At 51.9% G+C, this 19,828-nt stretch overlaps 1 protein-coding gene across 1 annotated transcript in view; it reads left to right on the top strand.

Moving 5' to 3' along the window:
- The window catches only part of CDH23 (cadherin related 23), a 459,756-nt gene that overhangs the window by 67,847 nt on the left and 372,081 nt on the right, over nucleotides 1-19,828 (top strand). Inside the window, exon 2 of the mRNA XM_054522498.2 lies at nucleotides 17,432-17,503. Within this exon, the coding sequence (XP_054378473.2) occupies nucleotides 17,432-17,503 (72 nt within the window). The remainder of the gene's footprint in view (nucleotides 1-17,431; nucleotides 17,504-19,828) is intronic.

Here is a 19,828-nt window from a genome sequence, read left to right as displayed (position 1 = left end):
TCTGTGAAATGAGCAGCATGCTGAGAATCTCCAAGCTTCTTCTGGCTCTGGATTTCTGTCACTGGTTTTTAGCGTTCCTTGTATAAGGAAGAAAAATTGTTGAGGTGAGGAGCTAGGCTCCCTGGGGTCTCAAGGCCTCCACAGGCCTGCCCAACTGCTTGGACCTCCTTCCTCACCACCTGCATCAATGTGGGTGGCTTTCCTAGCTGAAGGACCCACTGTAAGCTCTCCATGTGCTTGATCTGCCTTCGGGAAGCTGGATCTCCATTTCATGGGTGGCAAAGTTGAGGCCCAGAGAGGGAAAGAACAGTATGCTTATCTGCCCCTACCACAGCCCCATGACTCTATTTCCTGGGCAACTTCACTGGGGGAGGGCAGAGCAGAGGGGCAGAGCCTTCGGGATTCTTGAGAGTTTGATTTTGGGAGGAGGGGTTGTGTTCTGGCCTCCCTCTTTCCCTCTCTCCCTCCTTCCCTCTTTCCCTCTCTCCCTCCTTCCCTCTTTCCCTATCTCCCTCCCTTCCATTTATGTTTTTATATTTATATTATGTTTTACATTTCAGCCACTACTATTGAAACACCTCCTATGTTACAATGGCCCTTGTGTTAGTCTCTGGAGCAACCAGGGTGAAATAGGCATACCCTGATCCTAGGGTCCTCGGGGAGTTTAAGGTCCAGTGAAAGAGACAGACGTGTGCACACACACAGCGCATGGAGGGTTCGAATGGGGACATCTGTTTGTCACAAGCACAGTGGGGTGGAGGAAGGCCTGATGCAGCCTAGCTGGTAAAATCAGAGGAGACTCCAAAGGAGGTGATGGCCAAGCCCTGTTGAAGGAGGAGAAGGAAATTGCTGTGGATTTGGTGCCTCTACAGAGCTGTGCTTGGTGACAATCAAATGTCCAGCTGTGCATTTCACCTGAGGCTGGATTTGGAACCACCCCCTGCTGCAGGCTCTGGGCAAGTCCATTGCCTCTGGAGTAGGAAGGTGCTCCTTGGCTGGGCTCCTGTGAGGAGCACAGTCTGGGGGGAGGTTAGCAATAGACAGGCAGGAGAGAGAGCCAACCAGCAGCTCCAGGAGGGTGATGCATTTGCTGGAGAATGGGATGAGGGGAGGGAGGCAGAGAAGGTGGTGGCAGGAGATGACAGCTTTAGGGGAGACTCAGCCTAAGCCCCAAATTTCTAGTTCTGTCAGTCATACTAGGGCCTCAGCACTGCAGGGTTTTTGGGTAATGCCTCTATCCTCCCTGAGGTTCATTTTCACCATTTGGAAAATGAGGTGGTGTTCCCGCCTCCAAGGCTGGTGAAGGCCGAGTGACCTGAGAGGCTGGCAGTGCTCACTGGGCAGGGCAGGATGGGTGGCGCTCTTTGCTCTGTTCTAAGATCACCTAGTCTGGGTCTGCCCTGCCTGCTCTCACAGAACCTGCAGTCCAGGTGTCGGGTGCTTGTGATGAGTGCAAAAAGGGTGACGTACTCTACATACAATGGATCATGGTTGTCACTACAACTGTTGGCTTGAGAATTGGGCAGAAGAGGTAGGGACTGGGAAGAGGCAAGGCAAGAGGACGCTTGGGTGGACTGGACATGCACCACGTGCCAGGTGCACCTGTGGGCATTCTCAGGTGTGCCGCCTTTGAGTCCTCACTACATTCCGCCACATAGGTGCTGCCTCCATCAGCATAGAGAGGAAACTGAGACTGAGCAGGGATTTGAAACTGGATCTCGCGCCCCGCCTGATGGTTCCCGGGTGGACTTGTCCCTTTCTCTCCACCCGCAGTAAGGTAACCTGGTGGGACCTGGGTTTCCCACTGAGCCCAGGTTTCCCACTGAGCTCTCAGGAGCCCAAAGCTCCTTCTGGTCAAGCCCCCACTGAGTGCCCCTTGCTCCTTTTGGAAGCTGTGATATTAACACGCTTAAAAACAATCCAAACAGCATCTCACACAATTATGTGGGGAGGAAGTGGCTGTCACAGGCAATCTGGAAAAGATGTATCACTTAACTCAAAGGGAAAATGATCGACTTGCTGTTAGAGAGCGTGTGCCTTGCCCTGTCTCCTCGATACCCCCATTCATCCCCACAGGGATCGCCTTCCCCAAGCTGAGAGTGTGCCTGGCAGCTGGCTGGTGGGGCTGTGCCCAGGCCTTCCCTGCAGCATAGTGTCAGGCTGTTCACACTCGAAGGGACCTCGTTTCTTTATTTTGTTCAGTCATTGATTCATGATTCATCCAGTGCTCACTGTGCACCTACTGTCCGCCAGGCTCTGGGCAGGCTGGGGGGAAGCCTGCAGCATAGACAGTGACACCGTCACACACAGCAGAGCTCCAGCTGCACCACACTAGGCTCAAAAGCAGCATGAGTCATATCTCAGAGACCTCAGACACAGAGTAAAGGGACTGCTTTTGCCTGGGGGGCTGAGAGGGGCTCAGGGAAGGCTCCTCAGTCCCCGCATCCCCAGTGGGAGGAAAGGCCTCTGGTCACAGGGCCCTGTCTGAGCAAAGGTGGAAGCTGTGTCCCAAGTAGCATTTTGCAGACAAGGATGCTGAGGCCTGGAGAGATCTGCCACCTTGCCCAGGGTCACACAGCTGACCCACGGCTCTGCTTGGGGTGAGAACTCCTATTTGTACCTAATGTCAGTGAAGAGGGACTGAGTGCTGAAGGGGTGTCTCTGAAGACTGGAGAATGTTGTGGAACGTGCCCTGGAGTGGGTGAGGGTGGAAGGGGAGGAGACCGGCTTGGCTAAAATCACAGTGGGGCAGAGAGAGAGAGAGAGAGAGGAAGGAAGGAAGAAAGGAAGGAACGAAGGAGGAGAAGGAAGGGAAGGAAAGGAAAGAAAGAACAAAGAATAGTCACAGTGGGACAGAGAGAAAGAGAGAGGAAGGAAGGAAGGAAGGAGGGAGGGAAGGAAGGGAAGGAAAGAAAGAAAAAAGAATAGGCTCCCAGGTCATTAGATCACATGGGAGGGAGGAGCCTGAGAGAGGCCTTCACTTTCAAGTGTGACTGGTCTAGAGCCATCCCCGCCCATCTGCAGGACAGTGCTACCCCAGCCGGGGGTTTGGAGCTCCTGTGTGGGTAGGGGCACAGCCGGGAGTGGGCAGTTGCATGCTGTTTGCCTCACTTTCACTCCTTGCAGCCCGCATGGGGTTCTGTGCCAGGAGGAAGCTCTCTCTTCAGATGAGAGGCCCAGACTCTGTTGCTGACTCCCTGGCTGATCCTCAGGGTCAAGTTGATCCTCTGAGTGCTCAGTGCCCCTATCTGTGAAATGGGCATAACATCACCATGTCTAGATTTGCAGTCACATGTACAGAAAGATTTTGCAGAGTTAAAGTCATCAGGGAGGTGTTCTCCTGGCAGTGGTGTGGAGTTGGAGGACATAGGATGGAAGCTGCTGGGTTCTCAGCATTGAGATTCGTTTTGGGAAGGTTTTGGGGTGCAAGGGATGAGAGCAGAGAAAGCAAAGGAGAGAAGAAGGTGGAGACTTGGGACACCTGTGAACCTTTCTATTGACTGGGGAGAAGGGGAAATAAGAAAGGATGTCCTGGCTTCCCTCCCACCCCTCCATCTTGGGGAGGGCAGGAACGCCTGGCAGTGAATTAGCCGGTGGAAGTTGAACAGGCGGCCACTAGGAGTGGCCTTGGCCTCACCCATAGTTCTATCGACCACCTGCATGGCCCCTGAGCAAAAGGTTTTGACTTGGGAGCGGTAATGGGGTCAGCATCCGAGAGGCTGAGAAGAGCAGAGCTGAAAATGCCTGAGGGTACCAAGTCTGCTCTGCACTTTCAGAGGGGGGCCAGGACTTTCTAAGGGCCATCCTGCGAGAGAATGGGGGACAGGTCCAGGACCTGGGGTCTTCCTTTCCATCCTTGGCTCTTGGACTGATGGTCTGAAGACAGGGAAGGCAGCCTCTGTGAGCCTTGTTTCCCTTGTCTGTCAAATGAGCTGGCTGGCCCAGGTTGGCTCACCACGGGAGATGGACTTCAGGTGAGGCAGGAGGGGGCTAGGCGAGGCCAAGCTGCCTTTCTGGCTGGGGGTGAGAGGTGGGGCCCAAGGAGGCAAGTGGGGGCTGCAAGGAAGTAAGGGGACTGGAAGGAGATCTGCACCAAGGGTGAACTTGGCAGTTTACCTCACTTAGTTTTGATAAGCTTCGGTTTCTACACTAGCTTTATTTATTTGTTTATTAAGTTCATTTTTTAATTTTTTAAAACTGCTCTATTGACATGTTATTCACATATGATCCAATAAGCCCATTTAAAGTGTACAATTCAATGGTTATTAGGGCATGCACAGATATGCGCAACCATAGTCACAGCCTATTTTGGAACATTTTATCATCTCACAAAGATACCTCTAGCTGGGCGCAGTGGCTCACACCTGTAATCCTAGCACTTTGGGAGGCAGAGATGGAAGAATTGCTTGAGTCCAGGAGTTTGAGACCAGCCTCAGCAACACACTGAGACCTTGTTTCTACAAAAATAAAAATTAAAAAATTAGCTAGGCATAGTGGCACGCTCCTGTAGTCCCAGCTACTTGGGAGGCTGAGGTGGGAGGATTGCTTGAGCCCAGGAGGTTGAGGCTGCAGTGAGCTGTGACTGCACTACTGCACTCCAGCCTGGGCAACAGAGTGAGACCCTGTCTCAAAACAAAACAAAACAAAACACAAAAAGAAAGAAAGGAAAGAAAGAAAGAAGAAGAAGGAAAGAAAGAAAGAAAGAGAGAAAGAAGATAGCAAGCAAGCCCATACTTTTTAGCTACCCTCCCTCCCCATTACCCCCAGCCCCTGGCAACCACAGATCTACTTTCTCCCTCTAAGATTTACCTCTTCTGGACATTTCACATAAACAAACTCATAATATGTGGTCATTGGTGACTGGCTGGTGGCGTCAGGTTCTCAGGGTTCATCCTCATTGAGGCAGGTGTCAGTCTCCATTCCTTTTCATGGCTGGATAACATTTCGTTGTGATATATCAACGGATATACCACATTTTGTTTATTCATTTGCCTGCTGAAGGACATTTGGTTTGTTTTCATGTTTTGGCTATTATGAATAATGATGCCATAAACATTGGTGTACAAATACAGGTTCCAGTTTTTGCTTTCAGTTCTTTTGTGTATATTCCCAGAAGTGGAATTCCTGGAGCATATGGTAATTCTATGCTTTTTTTTTTTTTTTTTTTTAGATGGAGTCTCACTCTGTCGCCCAGGCTGGAGTGCAGTGGTGCAATCCTGGCTCACTGCAACCTCCACCTCCTGGGTTCAAGCGATTCTCCTGCCTCAGCCTCCTGAGTAGCTGGGACTACAGGCGCATGCCACCATGCCTGGCTAATTTTTGTATTTTTAGTAAAGACGGGGTTTCACCATGTTAGCCAGGCTGGTCTCAAACTCCTGACCTCAAGTGGTCCGCCTGCCTTGGCCTCCCAAAGTGCTGGAATTACAGGCGTGACCCACTGTGCCTGGCCCTATTGTACTTTTATAAGGAACTGTCATGCTACTTTCTCCAGTAGCTGTGTCATATTATAGTCCCACCAGAAATGCACAGGGATTCCAACTTTTGCACATGCTCACCAACACTTGTTTCTTTTCTTTTCTTTTCTTTTTTTTTTTTTTTGAGACAGAGTCTCGTTGTCGCCCAGGCTGGAGTGCAGTGGCACGATCTCGGCTCATTGCAACCTCCGCCTCCTGGGTTCAAGCAATTCTCATGCCTCAGCCTCCTGAGTAGCTGGAATTACAGGGATGCATCACCAGGCCAGCTAATTTTTGTATTTTTAGTAGAGATGGGGTTTCACCATGTTGGTCAGGCTGGTCTTGAACTCCTGACCTCAAGTGGTCCACCCACCTCAGCCTCCCAAAGTGTTGGGATTACAGACAGGCGTGGTGACGCCTAGCCTCCAACACTTGTTTTATGTGTGTATGTGTTATAGTAGCCATTTTAGTGAGTGTGAACTAGTATCTCATTGTGGTTTTGATTTATAGCTCCCTAATGGTAGTGACGGTGAGCATTGTTTCATGGGCTTATTGGCCATTTGTATATCTTCTTCTTCTTTTTTTTTTTTTTAATTGAGATGGAGTCTCGCTCTGTTGCCCAGGCTGGAGTGCAGTGGTGCGATCTCAGCTCACTGCAACCTCCACCTCTCCGATTCAAGCAATTCCCCTGCCTCAGCTTCCTGAGTAGCTGGGATTACAGGCGCATGCCACCAAGTCTGGCTAATATTTTTGTATTTTTAGTAGAGACAGGTTTTCACCATGTTGGCCAGACTGGTCTCAAACTCCTGACCTCGGGCAATCTGGCCGCCTTGGCCTCCCAAAGTGCTGGGATTACAGGCCTGAGCCACCACGCCTGGCTGGCCATTTGTATATCTTCTATGGAGAAATTTGCCTCCTTTCGAATTGGGTTGTTTGTTTTGAGTTTTAGGAGTCTTTTCTATATTTTAGATATTAATCCCTTATCAGGCATGTGATTTGCAGATATTTTCTGTGGGTTGCGTTTTCACTTTGTTGATAGCGTCTCCTGATGCATAAAAGTTTTTCATTTTGATGAAGTCCAATTTATCGATTTTTTCCATTTCTTGCCTGTGTTTTTGGTATCGTATCCATAGTATTATCAGTCGTTGTTATCTCTATAAAGCTGCACAGCAAAGCACCACAGCCGTCATTTATTCTTTCTTATGTGTCGGGGGTCAGCTGGAGGGAGGGTCAGCAAATCTAGGCTGGGCATGACTGAGCTTGACTCTAGGCTGTGCATGGGTTCTGTCTGCTCACTCTTCTGGGGCCAGGGGTCTGCAGGGGGTGTGTTCTTCTCAAATTGAATGGCAGGAGCTCAATAGACAAGTCCCTCTGCACAAGGTGCATGCTCGTGCTACTGTGGAGCTTGGGCAAAATGAGTCTCACAGCCAAGCTCAGCATAAGAGGTGGGAGACCCCCACATGGGTGTGGACACGTCATTCTTCTGAAGAAGAATGGAGGGCTGGGATCGAGAATCTGATCAAGCCCAGTGATGGCCAAGGGGTGGGAATGAGCTGGCAGGTTTGAGGCTGAGAGGGGCTAGTGTGGCTGAAATACAGTGATCGGGGGCAGGGGGGAAGTCGTATTTAGCAGGTGCGTGGAAGATGTTCATTAACTGAATTAATCAAAAGAAGGTATTGTGACTGACTGGCTGGATAGAGATGAATGTGCTGAGATGGGAAAGGCAAGCACTGGAACCTATTTAGGGAAGAAATCAGCTCACTGCCAGACCTGTTAAATTTTAGAGACACATGCTAGTGGGCAAATGGCTGTATGAGATGAAGTAGACTCTGCTTGCAAGGATCTGTGGGTCTTCTGGCAGCAAGAGGACAAGGGCATAGCCAGCTGTCCCATGCAGCTGGGATAGATGCCTGCAACAATGTATAAGGATGAGGAGAACTCAGCCTCCTGTTCCAGCAGCGTTCCAAGGTGGCTTCATAGATGAAGGGCATTTGAGCTGTAAGGTGGGATGTGAAAGGTGGAGCTAGGGAGTGCTCCAGGTGGAGGGAGCCACTGGGTCAGGGCACAGGGAGAACACAGGGTGGGTGACTGGCAGTGACCCCAGTGAGGGGGTGGGTGCAGGTTTCAGCAACATGCCAGGCCTGGGCTGGGGTCCGTGGGCTGTTCCCCTGCTGGTGAGCCAGGGGATAGGAGGAAGCTGACTTTGATCACTCCATTCTTGTCCGTGTGCCCAGCGGGGGCTGGGGATATGAGGATCAGGAGCTTCTGCTGTCTTTTTGGAACTCAAAAAAAAAGTGACAGCCCATTGATGGCAAAGATGTGGGGAAACCACTTTTTCCTCATTGTTGGTGGTGGAGGGGGTATAACTTGGTGCACCCTCTTTGGAGGGCAGTTTGCCAACAGCTATGGAAATATGAAAATTTCCTGCTTCTACATGCACCACTATGCACAGACATAGGAACAAAGATATTTGTGGTGGCTTTCTTCATCAAAGCAAAAGATTAAGAACAGCCTAGGCTGGGCATGGTGGCTCACGCCTGTAATCCCAGCACTTTGGGAGGCCGAGGTGGGTGGATCATTTGAGGTCAGGAGTTTGAGACAACCTGACCAACATGATGAAATCCCGTCTCTACTAAAAATACAAAAATGTTAGCCGGGCATGGTGGTGGGAGCCTGTACTCCCATGTACTCCCAGCTACTCGGGAGGCTGAGGCAGGAGAATCACTTGAACCTGGGAGGCGGAGGTTGCAGTGAGCCAAGATCGTGCCATTGCGCTCCAGTCTGGGTGACAGAAAAAGAAAAAAAAAAAAAGAACAGCCTAAATGTCCACTGGCAGAGGACTGGTTAAAGTATGGTCCCCCGTATAGAAGGACACCCTGCAGCTGCTAAAAAGAACAAACAACTCTGTATGTACTGAAATGGAACAGTCCTCAGGATACATGATCATGTAAAAAGCTAGGAGTCGGATAGCATGAGTACCACTCAGATTTTCTTTAAAGAGAGGGAGGGGCCCATGTGCTAATATGAACATACAGAACTTCTGGAATGAGACCTTAAGTGTTGCCTCTGGGAAGGAGGTGTGGGGTGGGGAGACAGGAGACTTGCTTCCTGCTGTACACCCCTTTTTTAAGTTATTTACTATGTCCGTACATTGCTCTCCAAAAGAATAAAGTAAAATAAATCTTTTGCTGAATGATATTTTTAAGAGTCCGTAAGGGGAACTCAGAGACACTGGGCTTCATGTGGGGGAGGCTGATGTCTGTGGCTCCCCACCCTGGGGGTCTCAGGTCGTGCCCTCCCTTCCTGCCCCAAGGCACCACTTCATGGAAGCTTCTCAGAGGGATCCAGGGGAGGGCGCAAGAACAGAATAGCCATGAGGTGGTCTTGTCTCCTCTTTCCATCACAGCAGCCTCCCCAGCGGTGGCCTGGATAGTGTGGGCTTTGAAGCGTGGTCATCGGTGACCTACAAGGGCTTGGCTATTAGCAGCCCTAATGGTGTCATCTGCAGGCGCCTTCTTGCACGCACGAACCTCTCTGTGTGTAGCGGTGGTGAATAATCCCCAAATTGTATTTGATTTCTGCAGCGCATTTCTGTATTTCTATTCAAAGTTGAGTGCATCTGATTTTATGGGAATTCATAACAGTTCAAACTAAATCATGGCACCATGCTGTGAAAATCTCTCACTCTCGAGAAACTGAAACGCTGCCCAGATGTCCCCTCCTGCCCTTTTCCTTCCCCCTGCTCTGTTCTCTCATGTCCCCCCTGCCTGCTGGGCCAGGAGGCGTTGCCTGTTGGCAGGCAGCAGTGTGCCCTCTGCCCTTGTACCTCCTGACCGGGCTGCAGGGAGAGATGGGAGACGGTCACGGTGGGGGCCCTGCCCCGGGAGTTAGGCCCAGAACTGCCTATTTCCCAAAAGAGGGGAGTATGCCTTGCTCCAGCAGAGACATGGAATGTGCCTTTCCAGTCTAGGACACCAGGCTTCAATGGGCTTCCTCTTAGGTTTTTTTCTGGGATTCAGAGGTGTTTAGTGAAACCCCTACAGGTCATGGGGAGCTTTGCAAGGAACCTGGCTTCCTCCAGCCTAGGCAAAGGAGTGGGGACAGGAAGGAGGGGCCCTCCAGGGTTGTGCAGTGGGGTGGGGGCATTTTGTGGATGCATCTCCTGGAGGGGGTGGCAGAACGCAATTGTGTGTGTGTGAGTGTGTGCACATGAGTGTGTTTGAGAGTGTGTGTGCGCATGAGTGTGTTTGAGCGTGTGTGTGTGTCAGTGTGTGGGTGTGTGTTTGAGAAAGTGTGTGTGCAGTGTGTGTGTGAGTGTGTGTGAGAGTCTGGGTGTGTGAGAGTGTGTGAGTTGTGTGGTGTGTGTTTGTGTGCGTGAGCGTGTGTGTGAGAGTGTGTGGGTGAGTGTGTGTTTGACAGAGTGTGTGTGAGTGTGTGGGTGTGTGTTTGAGTGTGTGTGGTGTATGTGAGTGTGTGTGAGAGACAGTGTGTGAGTGTGTGGGTGAGTGTGTGTTTGAGAGAGTGTGTGTTTGAGAGACAGTGTGTGTGTGAGAGCATGTGAGTGTGTAGGTGTGTGAGAGAGTGTGTATGTGAGAGCATGTGAGTGTGTAGGTGTGTGAGAGAGTGTGTGTGTGCAGTGTGTGTGTGGCGTGTGTGGGTGAGTGTGTGGGTGAGTGTGTGAGAGAGTGTGTGTGTGTGCTTTCAGGCACAAGCTTTTCTTTCACACTGTTGGTCCTCACCTGGGGAAAGGAGAACCCTCGGTATGGGGCCAAATGCCAGCCTTGGGCCTTGTCTCCGAGCCTGGGTTTTAGCCCATTCTGCTGCTCGTGGCTGCCTGCAGGCAGAGCATGAGGGAGCCTTCCTGCTGGTGGGAGCAATCCGACCTCCTCGCCTAGCGAGGAAAGACCCAGTGGGGCTGGACTCAGGGGATGGAGAGGCAGCGCCTCCCGAGCTGGGACCCACTGCCCAGGATAAAAGGAGCTCCGTGTCCCTAGAAATGTCTGGTAGCAGCCCAGGGAGGGGTTTCAGCCAGAGGACCGCCGAGGACCCTCCCAGCTCCCAGAGTCTCCCCTGGTGTTTGCACCTGGGACTCTGGCCTTCAGGGAGGCTCAGGACAGTGCGGGAGAGAACGTCTAATCAGGGTTGTCCATGTGTTCACAGGCTGTGGCAAGATTTTGGTAGGGTGGACATAAGCGAGGCCACTGATGTCAACACGTTGAATGCTTATTATAGAAGATAGGCGGAATGCAGAAACTAGGTAGAAGAAAATAAAACTTCCCGTAACCTCACCACTCACACCACACCCTGGCTTCACTCCACAGTGCTGTATGCGCACACTCCCCTGCATACATTCACACACTAGGAATCCACACACCATCCCCTGTTGCTGCCTAGGGACATCCCACAGTTGAGCCAGTCCCCTGTTGGATATCTGTCATGAGTTACGCAGCAGCGGGCATCCCTGTGGCTTGGTGTCCACGTACAGCCATGGCGATTTCCTCAGCTGAGGTTCTGGAGGTGGAATTGCTGGGCCACAGGGTATGTGCATTTTCAGGCTCTTTGGACAATTTTCAAAGACGGACTGATTCTCTGCCCAGTTGCCTCAGCTCAGGGGTGTGGGAGCCCTGCTGATCTTGCCCCTCTGGTGGCGTAAGCACCACCTCCCTGCTGGTGGCTCCCACACTTCTGCTTCCAGCCCGGCCTGGACCTTGGCTGAGCATGTCCAGCTGCCGACCCACTGTTGCTACTTGGTTGTCAACAGCCATGCCAGACTCGCCATGTTTCAAATGAACTTCCGATCTTGTTCCTCAGCCAGCTCCACCTGCAGCCTCTCCTGTCCTAGCTAATGGCAATGCCATCCTCCCAGGTGCTTGGGCTCAATTCATTCTTGCACAGCCAGATCCCCACCAGCAGGAAACCCTCTCAGCTCTACCTTGAAATATGCCCAGAATCTGCCAGATCCCACACCGCCCCCCTGCCTGGAGCCCATCATCCCTGCCTGCATCCCTGCAGGAGCCTGGACACCAGTCTAGCCACTCCCACCCATGCCCCCTACAGTGTGTCATCATCACAGCAGCCAGGGTGCTCCTTGAAAATTGGTTATTCATATCACGTGTTTCCTCACAATCAGTGGCCTACAAAGTGTCCATGATGGACGCTGAGATCTCTCTACCCTCACCTCCTGCAACTCTTCCCACTGTGCACCCCTTCCAGCCACGCTGGCCTCCTCATGCTCCTCAAGCGCACTAGGCACACTCTTGCCTCAGGGCCTTTGCACAGGCCGCTCCCCCTGCCTGGAAGGCATTCCTCCCAGATATCCACATGGCCCACTCTCCTGCGAGTGCATGCTCATGTGTCACCTCCCCAGTGACCCTCCGCTGGTTCCTGCGCTGCCCCTTCTTTCCCAGGGCACCTCGCTCCCAACACTGGATGACTCACTCACCTGCTCTGTTGGGGTTGGTCTCTCCCAGGCAGTCTCAGCTCCCCCAAGGTGCGGGCTTTACCTTGTTCCTTTCTGTGTCCTTAAGCTCTAGCACAGTGCCTAGCACATAGTAGGGCGTGTCAGGGCAGACGTGCGCAGTGTGGCCAGACCCAGCTGGATCCCCCACTGCCCGAAGCCTCACCTTGTAGCTCACTGGCTCTCTGTGATATGAGACTTTGATTTGACTTGGTCGGGGGTGGGGGTGATTCCTATGTAGGTGACTCCATGGATGCTGTCACTGAACCACCTCTCAGAGCCTCTCCAGCCAGCCCTCAGCCCAGAGCTGGTCTGAGCAGCAGGTCTTCCTGGGTGATGACAGGAGAAGGTGGTTAATGTGGGCGGGGCTGCTGCCCTAAATCTGAGAAATTTGCAGTCAGCTTCTGCCAGGGACAAAGGTGTCAACCTTGAGGGGAAGGTGGTGGAGTGAAGCAGTAGCGGGTGAGGAGGGAGAAGACTTGCTCACCCCTGATGGAGCATGCATTCTCTTATTGCTGCTGGTTCTAGGGGCAATGCATGTGAGATGCCAACAGCCTGGGAGGGCAGATGAAACAGAAGCCCACCCACCACCCCAGCCATCCGCCTTCTTCTTGACATGTGCAGCTTACCTCCTGCTGGCCCAGCATACCTTGGCTGTGAGCATGTTGGAATTCTCACTGGGCTCGCTGAGTAGATGCCACAGGGTCTTGCCTAGAGATTTCCTATCAGGCGCCTCTGCAGGACCCTCCCCTGGGTCACATGTCTGAGCTCAGCAAGGGTTGGGGCTGAGGCTGGGAGCCTGGCCATGATGGCCATCAGAATGGAGTTCAAATCCAGACTTGACACTTATTAGCTGTGTGACCTTGAGTAAGTTGTGTAGCCTCTCTGAGCCCCAGTGTGTAGAATGCATTGTGTATCACAATGACTGGCATAGAACATAGACTCAGTAAATGTTAGAATTATGAATCTGACATGTGTGTAGCTTGAGCCCTGAAAGCTGGGAGCCCTGGGATTTTCTCTGTCCTGATGGCCCTGGGCAGTGACAGTCTGTTTCACTTATTTGACACCTAGCACATGTTTCCAGTCATGGCCGTATGTTCTCATGGCCCTGTGTCCTCCCACTGTGCCTGGCACAAAGTTTGGCATGAAGAAGAATGTTGGGAATTGGAGTCTGAGGGCTTTGGGGCCTGGTTGTGTGTCTTCTTAGGAGGAGGGCTGTAAGCCAGCACTTGAGAGATTTGGGGGCAGCTGGCTGTGGCCCTGCCCGTACCTCTGGAACAGGTCTGGCACCTATACCAGGTCCAAGCAGGAAGCCCAGCACAGAAGGGTGTGCCTGTGTTTCCTGATCCAGTGGGGAGACATGAGGGTTGGTGGGAGCTCAGGCCCCATCCTGAGGGTGGGCCTGAGGATGGTGGAGGAAGCCACTTGGCTGTGCTGAATGGGAGGTGAGGAGGCCAGGAGGCTGAGGGTACAGCTATTGCACAGAGCAGAGCGAGGTCAGGCTCTCCCTGGGGACCCATGCTGCTCACCGTGGCCCCAGTACTGAGGAATGCCGCAGGCAAAGCAGCGTCCCTCACCACACTGAGGCTGGAGGTCAGGGCTTAGGAGTCTGTCTCTTCCCTCTGGCATCAGCCTCTGCTCTCTCTGGGCCTTGCTTTCCTCCCATAGCCAGAGGAGCCAGAGGAAGAAGATCTGGGACCTCAGGGAAAACCCAGTAGCAGGGTGAAGCCCTTCAGGCCCAGCTGCTTTGCTTTACCCTTTGGAGCCTGTGCCACCTTGACCTAGTGTCGGTGCCGCCTCACCCTGTGGGGAGGATGGAGGCAGAGTCAGGATGGAGCTGAGATGGTCCCTGCTTCTGAATGCTCTGGAGGCAGTCGCTGCCAATCCTGCAGAACTAGGGTTGTGTGCGTCTACCCCTGACTGATGGATCTGGGCACTGAGGCAGTCTGATCACCTCCGATGGGAAAAGGAGAACAGGCACTTAAGAAGAGAGGTTGGGGGCCCAGTGTGTCTGGCAGTGTTGGAGCCTGAGCCTGCACTGTGGAAAGCAAAAAGCATTATGCACGCGTGTGTGTGCGGGCACTCACTTTTTGGCAGACATTCACCCTGTGTTTTTTGTGTGATGCGTATTGTGCTCCATGAGGGAGGGGCCACGTCTTCCCCTTTTACAAAGTCAGGAAACGGGAGCAGCAGCATGGTGTGATGGAAACATCAGGAGACTGACTCAGGCGGACCTGGTGAATCCTAGAGTGACCTCTCCGAGCCTCAATGTCCTCGTCTGTAAAATGGGGACAAGAAGACCTACTTCATAGAGGTATTTTGGAAGATTGAGTAAAAATAATACCCGTGAAAATCCCTGGCCTGTGGGATTGCCTAACAAGTGTTCATTCCCTTCCCTCCTTCCTTCCTTCCACCGCAAACTTCCTGCAACACGCAGCAGAATGGTGTGCTCTCCCCAGCTATTTGTGGATGATGTTCTTAGCAGATGTTGTTTAATTCTCCTAACATCTGGTTTGGAATGGCAGAGGGCTGGATTTTTTTCTGTAGAAGATACTCACTCACTGTGAGATGTCAGATTGTCACTTAATTGCCCAGTGCCTCGGTTTCTCCACTTGTAAATCAGGGATAACGCTAGTGCTGCTGGCTAGCTTGTTTGCAGGATATGATAGGGTAATGCAAGATAACAGATGGAAAGTGGTTTGAACGTTTAGAGAAAGGCATCTTGCTCAACCCCGCTAGTAGTTAGGGAAATGCAAATTAAAGCTGCAATGCTATAGCATTTTTCATGTGTCCGATTGGCAGCCATTTAAAAGAGAGATCACTTCCAGGTGGGCACATAGGGCCTCTCATATACTGCTGGTGGGACTGCGAATTGCCACAGCCTTTTCCAGAAGACAATATGGCAGCGTCTAGTAAAAGTTCACATACACACTCTGGGTTGTATGTAATTGACCCAGCACTCCCACTGTTGGAGAACCACTTTGAAGAGCCAAATCCCAGCATAATTATGTACAGAGAGATGTTTGTGGTCGCATTGCTTTTGGGCGCGGGAACCTGGAAACATCCAAATGCCCGTTGGTAAGGGATGAAATCTCCATTAGGAAACATCCATACCACGAGCTATTATTATCTCCTAAAAAGAAAGAGATAATTCTAAGCAATGTCGGCCTGGAGTGCTGTCTGTGGAATTTCTTGATGTGTGAAAAGCAAGTTGCTTGTATGTAGACGGTAACTCCATTATTCTCAAAGTAAACAGTAGCCTCACGGCTCTGTACATGTGTGTAATGGGAACATATTTCTTGGGTGCAGAGAAAAGCCTGGTAGGATGTATGCCGGCCCTTGCCTGCCCACTCTGGCCATGGTCATGTTTGACTCACAAAGTATTCCTTACAAATTGAGTTATTTGCCAACATTTAAAAATTGAATTCATGTGAAAAGCCTGATTTCTAGTTTTTCATTGAGAAAAATCAGAAGCTCCACCGCACTGGGCCCACATTCCCTCTTGGCTGAAACACATCAGCAGCTGCCACTTTTCAACAGACAGCATGTGGACTCCAACTGGCCATCATCCCCACCCACCCAGCAACACCCTCATCTAAATTCCCTGCCGGCCTTGCAAGCATTTCAGTTTGCAACCCCTGTGATAGGCTGCTAATATTCAGAAACTCAAGGCAGTGGAAACACAGGGATAGGATGTGTAGGGGGAAGAGTTGCCTCTTATTATTCAAATACACCTTAGAATCTTTTGTGTTTCGTCGTGCATGGTGGCTCACGCCTGTAATCCCAGCACTTTGGGAGGCTGAGCCGGGTGGATCACTTGAGTTCAGGAATTCGAGACCAGCCTGGCCAACATGGTGAAACCCCGTCTCTACTCAAAATACAAAAAAATGAGCCAAGCGTGGTGGCACGCACCTGTAATCCCAGCTACTCTGGGGGCTGAGGCAGGAGAATCACTTGAATCCAGGAGGTGGAGGTTGCAGTGAGCCGAGATCACCTCACTGCACTCCAGCCTGGGTGATAGAGTGAGATTCTGTCTCAAAAAAAAAAAAAAAAAGAAAGAAAGAAGAAAAAGAAAAAGGAAAAGAATCTTTTATTCTTCAAATGACTGTCTCATACTTTGTAATTAGGATGTTTTAAGTATAATATTAGAAGGAAAGCAAAAGGGGTCTGTGGACTGGACTGTTGTATGTCGTGTTGGTAAGGAACCATCTGGTAGGGTCACCTCATTGTTCACTGGGGACATGGGCTGAGACGGATTGAGTTCCCTCCAAGTCCAGAATTAAGGGGTCCAAGCTCTCAGCTCTTTCTTAATCCCTCACCCCTGTATCTTGGCAGAGATGTGGAAGTCTCTCCAAAAATCCCTTCCTCTAGCTCCATTCACTGCCTTGTGTCTTTCCTGGTCACTTATTGACAAGAGAGATAGGACACCACCTTGGGTCTTGATGCTGGCTCTGCTCTCTAGTTGTAGGTCTCTGAACAAATTGTCTAATGGCTCTAAGCCTACTTTGTGAGCCAGGGAGATGAACACCCCCCAGGCCAGATGCACAGTAGGTATGCACTGAAGGGTGATGTGTGTGAGTCTGGCCCTGCACTACCAGGGCAGACAGTTCTGTAGGAGGTTAGGATTCCTGGTTGGTGAGTGTGGTCCCCCTGGTGTCACTGCTGGGCTCTAGGGAGGCCTGCTCCTGAGCCGCTGGAGGACCAGGGCCCTGATGGAATGGGACCAGAGTGGGGACTGCTGCCATGTGGGAGAGAGCTGTCTACCCTCCCAGCCACCCTTAGAAATAGGATCTGGTCTTTCAGAACCTCTGTCAGCTGAGCCCCCGATCTCACTAGAGCTTAGCTCTGAGCCCTTCAAAATTCAGCCTTAGCCTCCACAGACTTGCTGTGAGGTCCTGGGCAGGTCACCTCCCCTCTCTGTGCCTCTTTGGACAACATGGCCTGCTGCATCCCTTCATATACAAGGTTACAGGATAATAGGGTCAATATAAAAAATAAAAAAAACAAGAAGAGATATGCTCATTGGGCACTGGTGGTAGGCTTGGGCTTGTTGGACTTGCCAAGCCCCCGTTAGACCCCTGTGTTCCAGGTCAGTGCCCATCTCCTCAATGCTGTCCCCAGGATAACCAGGCTCTGTCACTCTTGGGGGATGTGGTCCTGGAGGCTGAAAGCAGCAGCCCCTGCCTCCATCTACTGGGTCTAGAATATGTCACTCTTTGCCCAGAGTCCCCTCGCAGGACAGCCAGTCCCCATGAGGGCAAAGAGGACCCGATAGACCCCAGCCTCACCCAGTGACTCACAGGCCACTGTGCTATACCCAGGATAGGACAATGTTAAAACCAAATGATACAGACCCTCTCCTTTCTCCCATGTGCTCCCAAACCCTCCATCTGAGTTGACTCCTTCTCCTCCCTTCCCAGCCCCAGTTCTCTCTGGAGCTGCAGAGGTGGGAGGGGCTGAGGAGCAGACCCCCTGCCACCCAGGAAGCTTCTCACCCTCTTCTCTTTCTTTGTGTCCCCAGGAGCCATGGGGTGCCATGTTGCCACCAGCTGCCACGTGGCCTGGCTTTTGGTGCTGATCTCTGGATGCTGGGGTAAGTCCAGTCCTCCCCATGTCTATCCCACAGGCAGCCTCTGCACGGGAGGCCAGGCTGGAGGGTTTTGGGGCTGGTGGTTCATCTTTGCGCTCTGGGACTTTGGAGACACTGCCTTACTGTGTGACTGAGGCACATACTTCCCTCTCTGGGCCTCAGTTGCCTTCTGCAGCTCTCACAGGGCTGAAAATACCAGCTGTCCCCAAAGCCTGGGACACAAGAGGGAATGGGAGGAGCCTTGAGAAATACTTGAGCTGTAAGGGAAGGAGGCATCTGTGACTGTGAACCGTCCTCCTCCTGGGGTGCAGGGACTGGCCACAGCTCTATTCAGTTCCACGCCTGTGTTCTGAGCACCTACTGTTTGCACTGTGTGTGACCTACTGCACCCATCTCTGAGGGAATGGAGGAAATAACTCATTCTCAAGAAGCTCAGAGCCTGGCAGGGGAGAAAGAAGACACATGCAGGATTTCCTATACTGCAAGGTGAATAGAGTGGTAATGAAGGATGGGTGCCACTCCAGGGATGTCCATCAGGAGAAAAGATGAATTGGGCCTGAGGGGACAGGAGAAACCCAGCCAGAAGGGTCAGCATTTGATCTGGGCTGTGAAGACCAAGAAGTAGTTTTAAACTAGGTGAGCAGGAAGAAGGGCGTCCTGCTGGAGGGCATAGTCTGAGCAAAGGTATGGCAGCCAGGAGCCTTCCCCTCTGCCCTCCTTTCCTGGGCTTGCAGCAGCCAGCTCAGAGTGCCGGCTCCAGAGCCCATGGAGGAGGCTAGGAGAGGCCTGGGCATTCACTTCTCGCTTGGCCCCTGGACAGCAGGTGGTGGGGAGCAAAGCAGCCCTGGGCTGCACTGAAGGCAGGCCAGAGAGCAGGCACGCCTGATGTGGCATCCCCCAGGGCCATGGCATCCCCAGAGAAGAGCCGTGGGCACGGTGTACCTGGTGACACACGCAAACACATTCCTGTGGGGGGCCAGCTCCTTCTCCCCTCCAGGGAGCCAGGCGGAGTCTCTGGAGGCCGCTGCGGCCTCGTGCTTGTTGGAGTGTTGCTAGCGTCCTGCAGCCTGAGTGTCCCTCGAGGATTCCCTCTCCTTGCCTCCATGTTTGAAGGGATCCCTACTGGAATCCCCCTGTGATGGGGAGCTCACTCCCATCCAGGCAGCCCAGGAGTACAGCACAGTCTCAAAGACTCTCAGAGTGCAAGGGAGCCTCAGGCGCTTTTTTAACTCCCAGCACATTTTACAGAGGAGACACCGAACCCTGGAGAAGCTACTGGCCCAAGGCTGTACAAAGCAGGGGTCTGTTATCCTCCATGGGGGCTTCTGTCAGGATATCACCCCCCTCACCCCGCTCCCCCCTGCCTCATGTGGGAGGCTTCAATTGGGGCTCCTGAGAGCAGCGCTGGCCTCCATGTTCGCTGCACGGTGGGAGTCAGGACACTTTCTTCAGCCTCCCCGGGGATTCTGCCACCTGGGATCCGCCCTCCTCCCCCATTCTGTTCCACTCACTTTCTTCATCTGTTAAAAAGAAATACATTTGGCCTGGCACAGTGGCTCTTGCTTGTAATCCCAGCACTTTGGGAAGCCGAGGCGGGAGGATCACTTGAGGTCAGGAGTTCAAGACCAGCCTGGCAAACATGGCACAACCCCAACTCTAATAAAAATACAAAAATTAGCTGGACATGGTGGTGGCGCACACTTGTAGTCGCAGCTACTTGGGAGGCTGAGGCACAAGAATCGCTGGAACCCAGGAGGCGGAGGTTGCAGTGAGCCGAGATCGTGCCATTGTACTCCAGCCTGGGTGACAGAGTGAGACTGTCTCAAAAAAAGAAAAAAGAAAAAAAAATACATCAGTAGAAATAAAGCAGGTGCTAAGCCCTTGGCTGCTTTCCTCTGTGAGACACGGCAGTCTCCCCTTGAGCTCTCCAGATGAAAGATGCTTCGTGCATTCAGGGTGAGGACAAGAACAGAGTGTACAGCCAGAGCTGACCTCCTGTCTTCCACTCCCGCTTCAGCCAAGGAGTCCCCTGGGCGAGTGTCTTAACCTTGCTGTGCTTTAATTTCCTTGTCTTTAAAATGGGAACAATAATAGGACTTTCCTTCTCGGGTTGTCAAAATGATCAAATGGATTAATCTGTACATCAAGCACTTAGAATAGTGCCTGGCACAGATTAAGTGCTTATTAAGCGTTGGCTCCTTTATTATCAGAAGTTATCTTTCTCTAAGGGGAGCAAAATGGGGCATAGAAAACAGAGAAGCTAAGCAAGTTGCCCAAGGTCACCCAGCAATTCTATACCAAAGCGTGTGTGGTTGGCCTGCATGTGGA

This window comes from Pongo abelii, chromosome 8, assembly GCF_028885655.2.
Source record: "Pongo abelii isolate AG06213 chromosome 8, NHGRI_mPonAbe1-v2.0_pri, whole genome shotgun sequence".
NCBI lineage: Eukaryota > Metazoa > Chordata > Mammalia > Primates > Hominidae > Pongo > Pongo abelii.
This window is presented reverse-complemented; position numbering and strand designations above follow the sequence as displayed.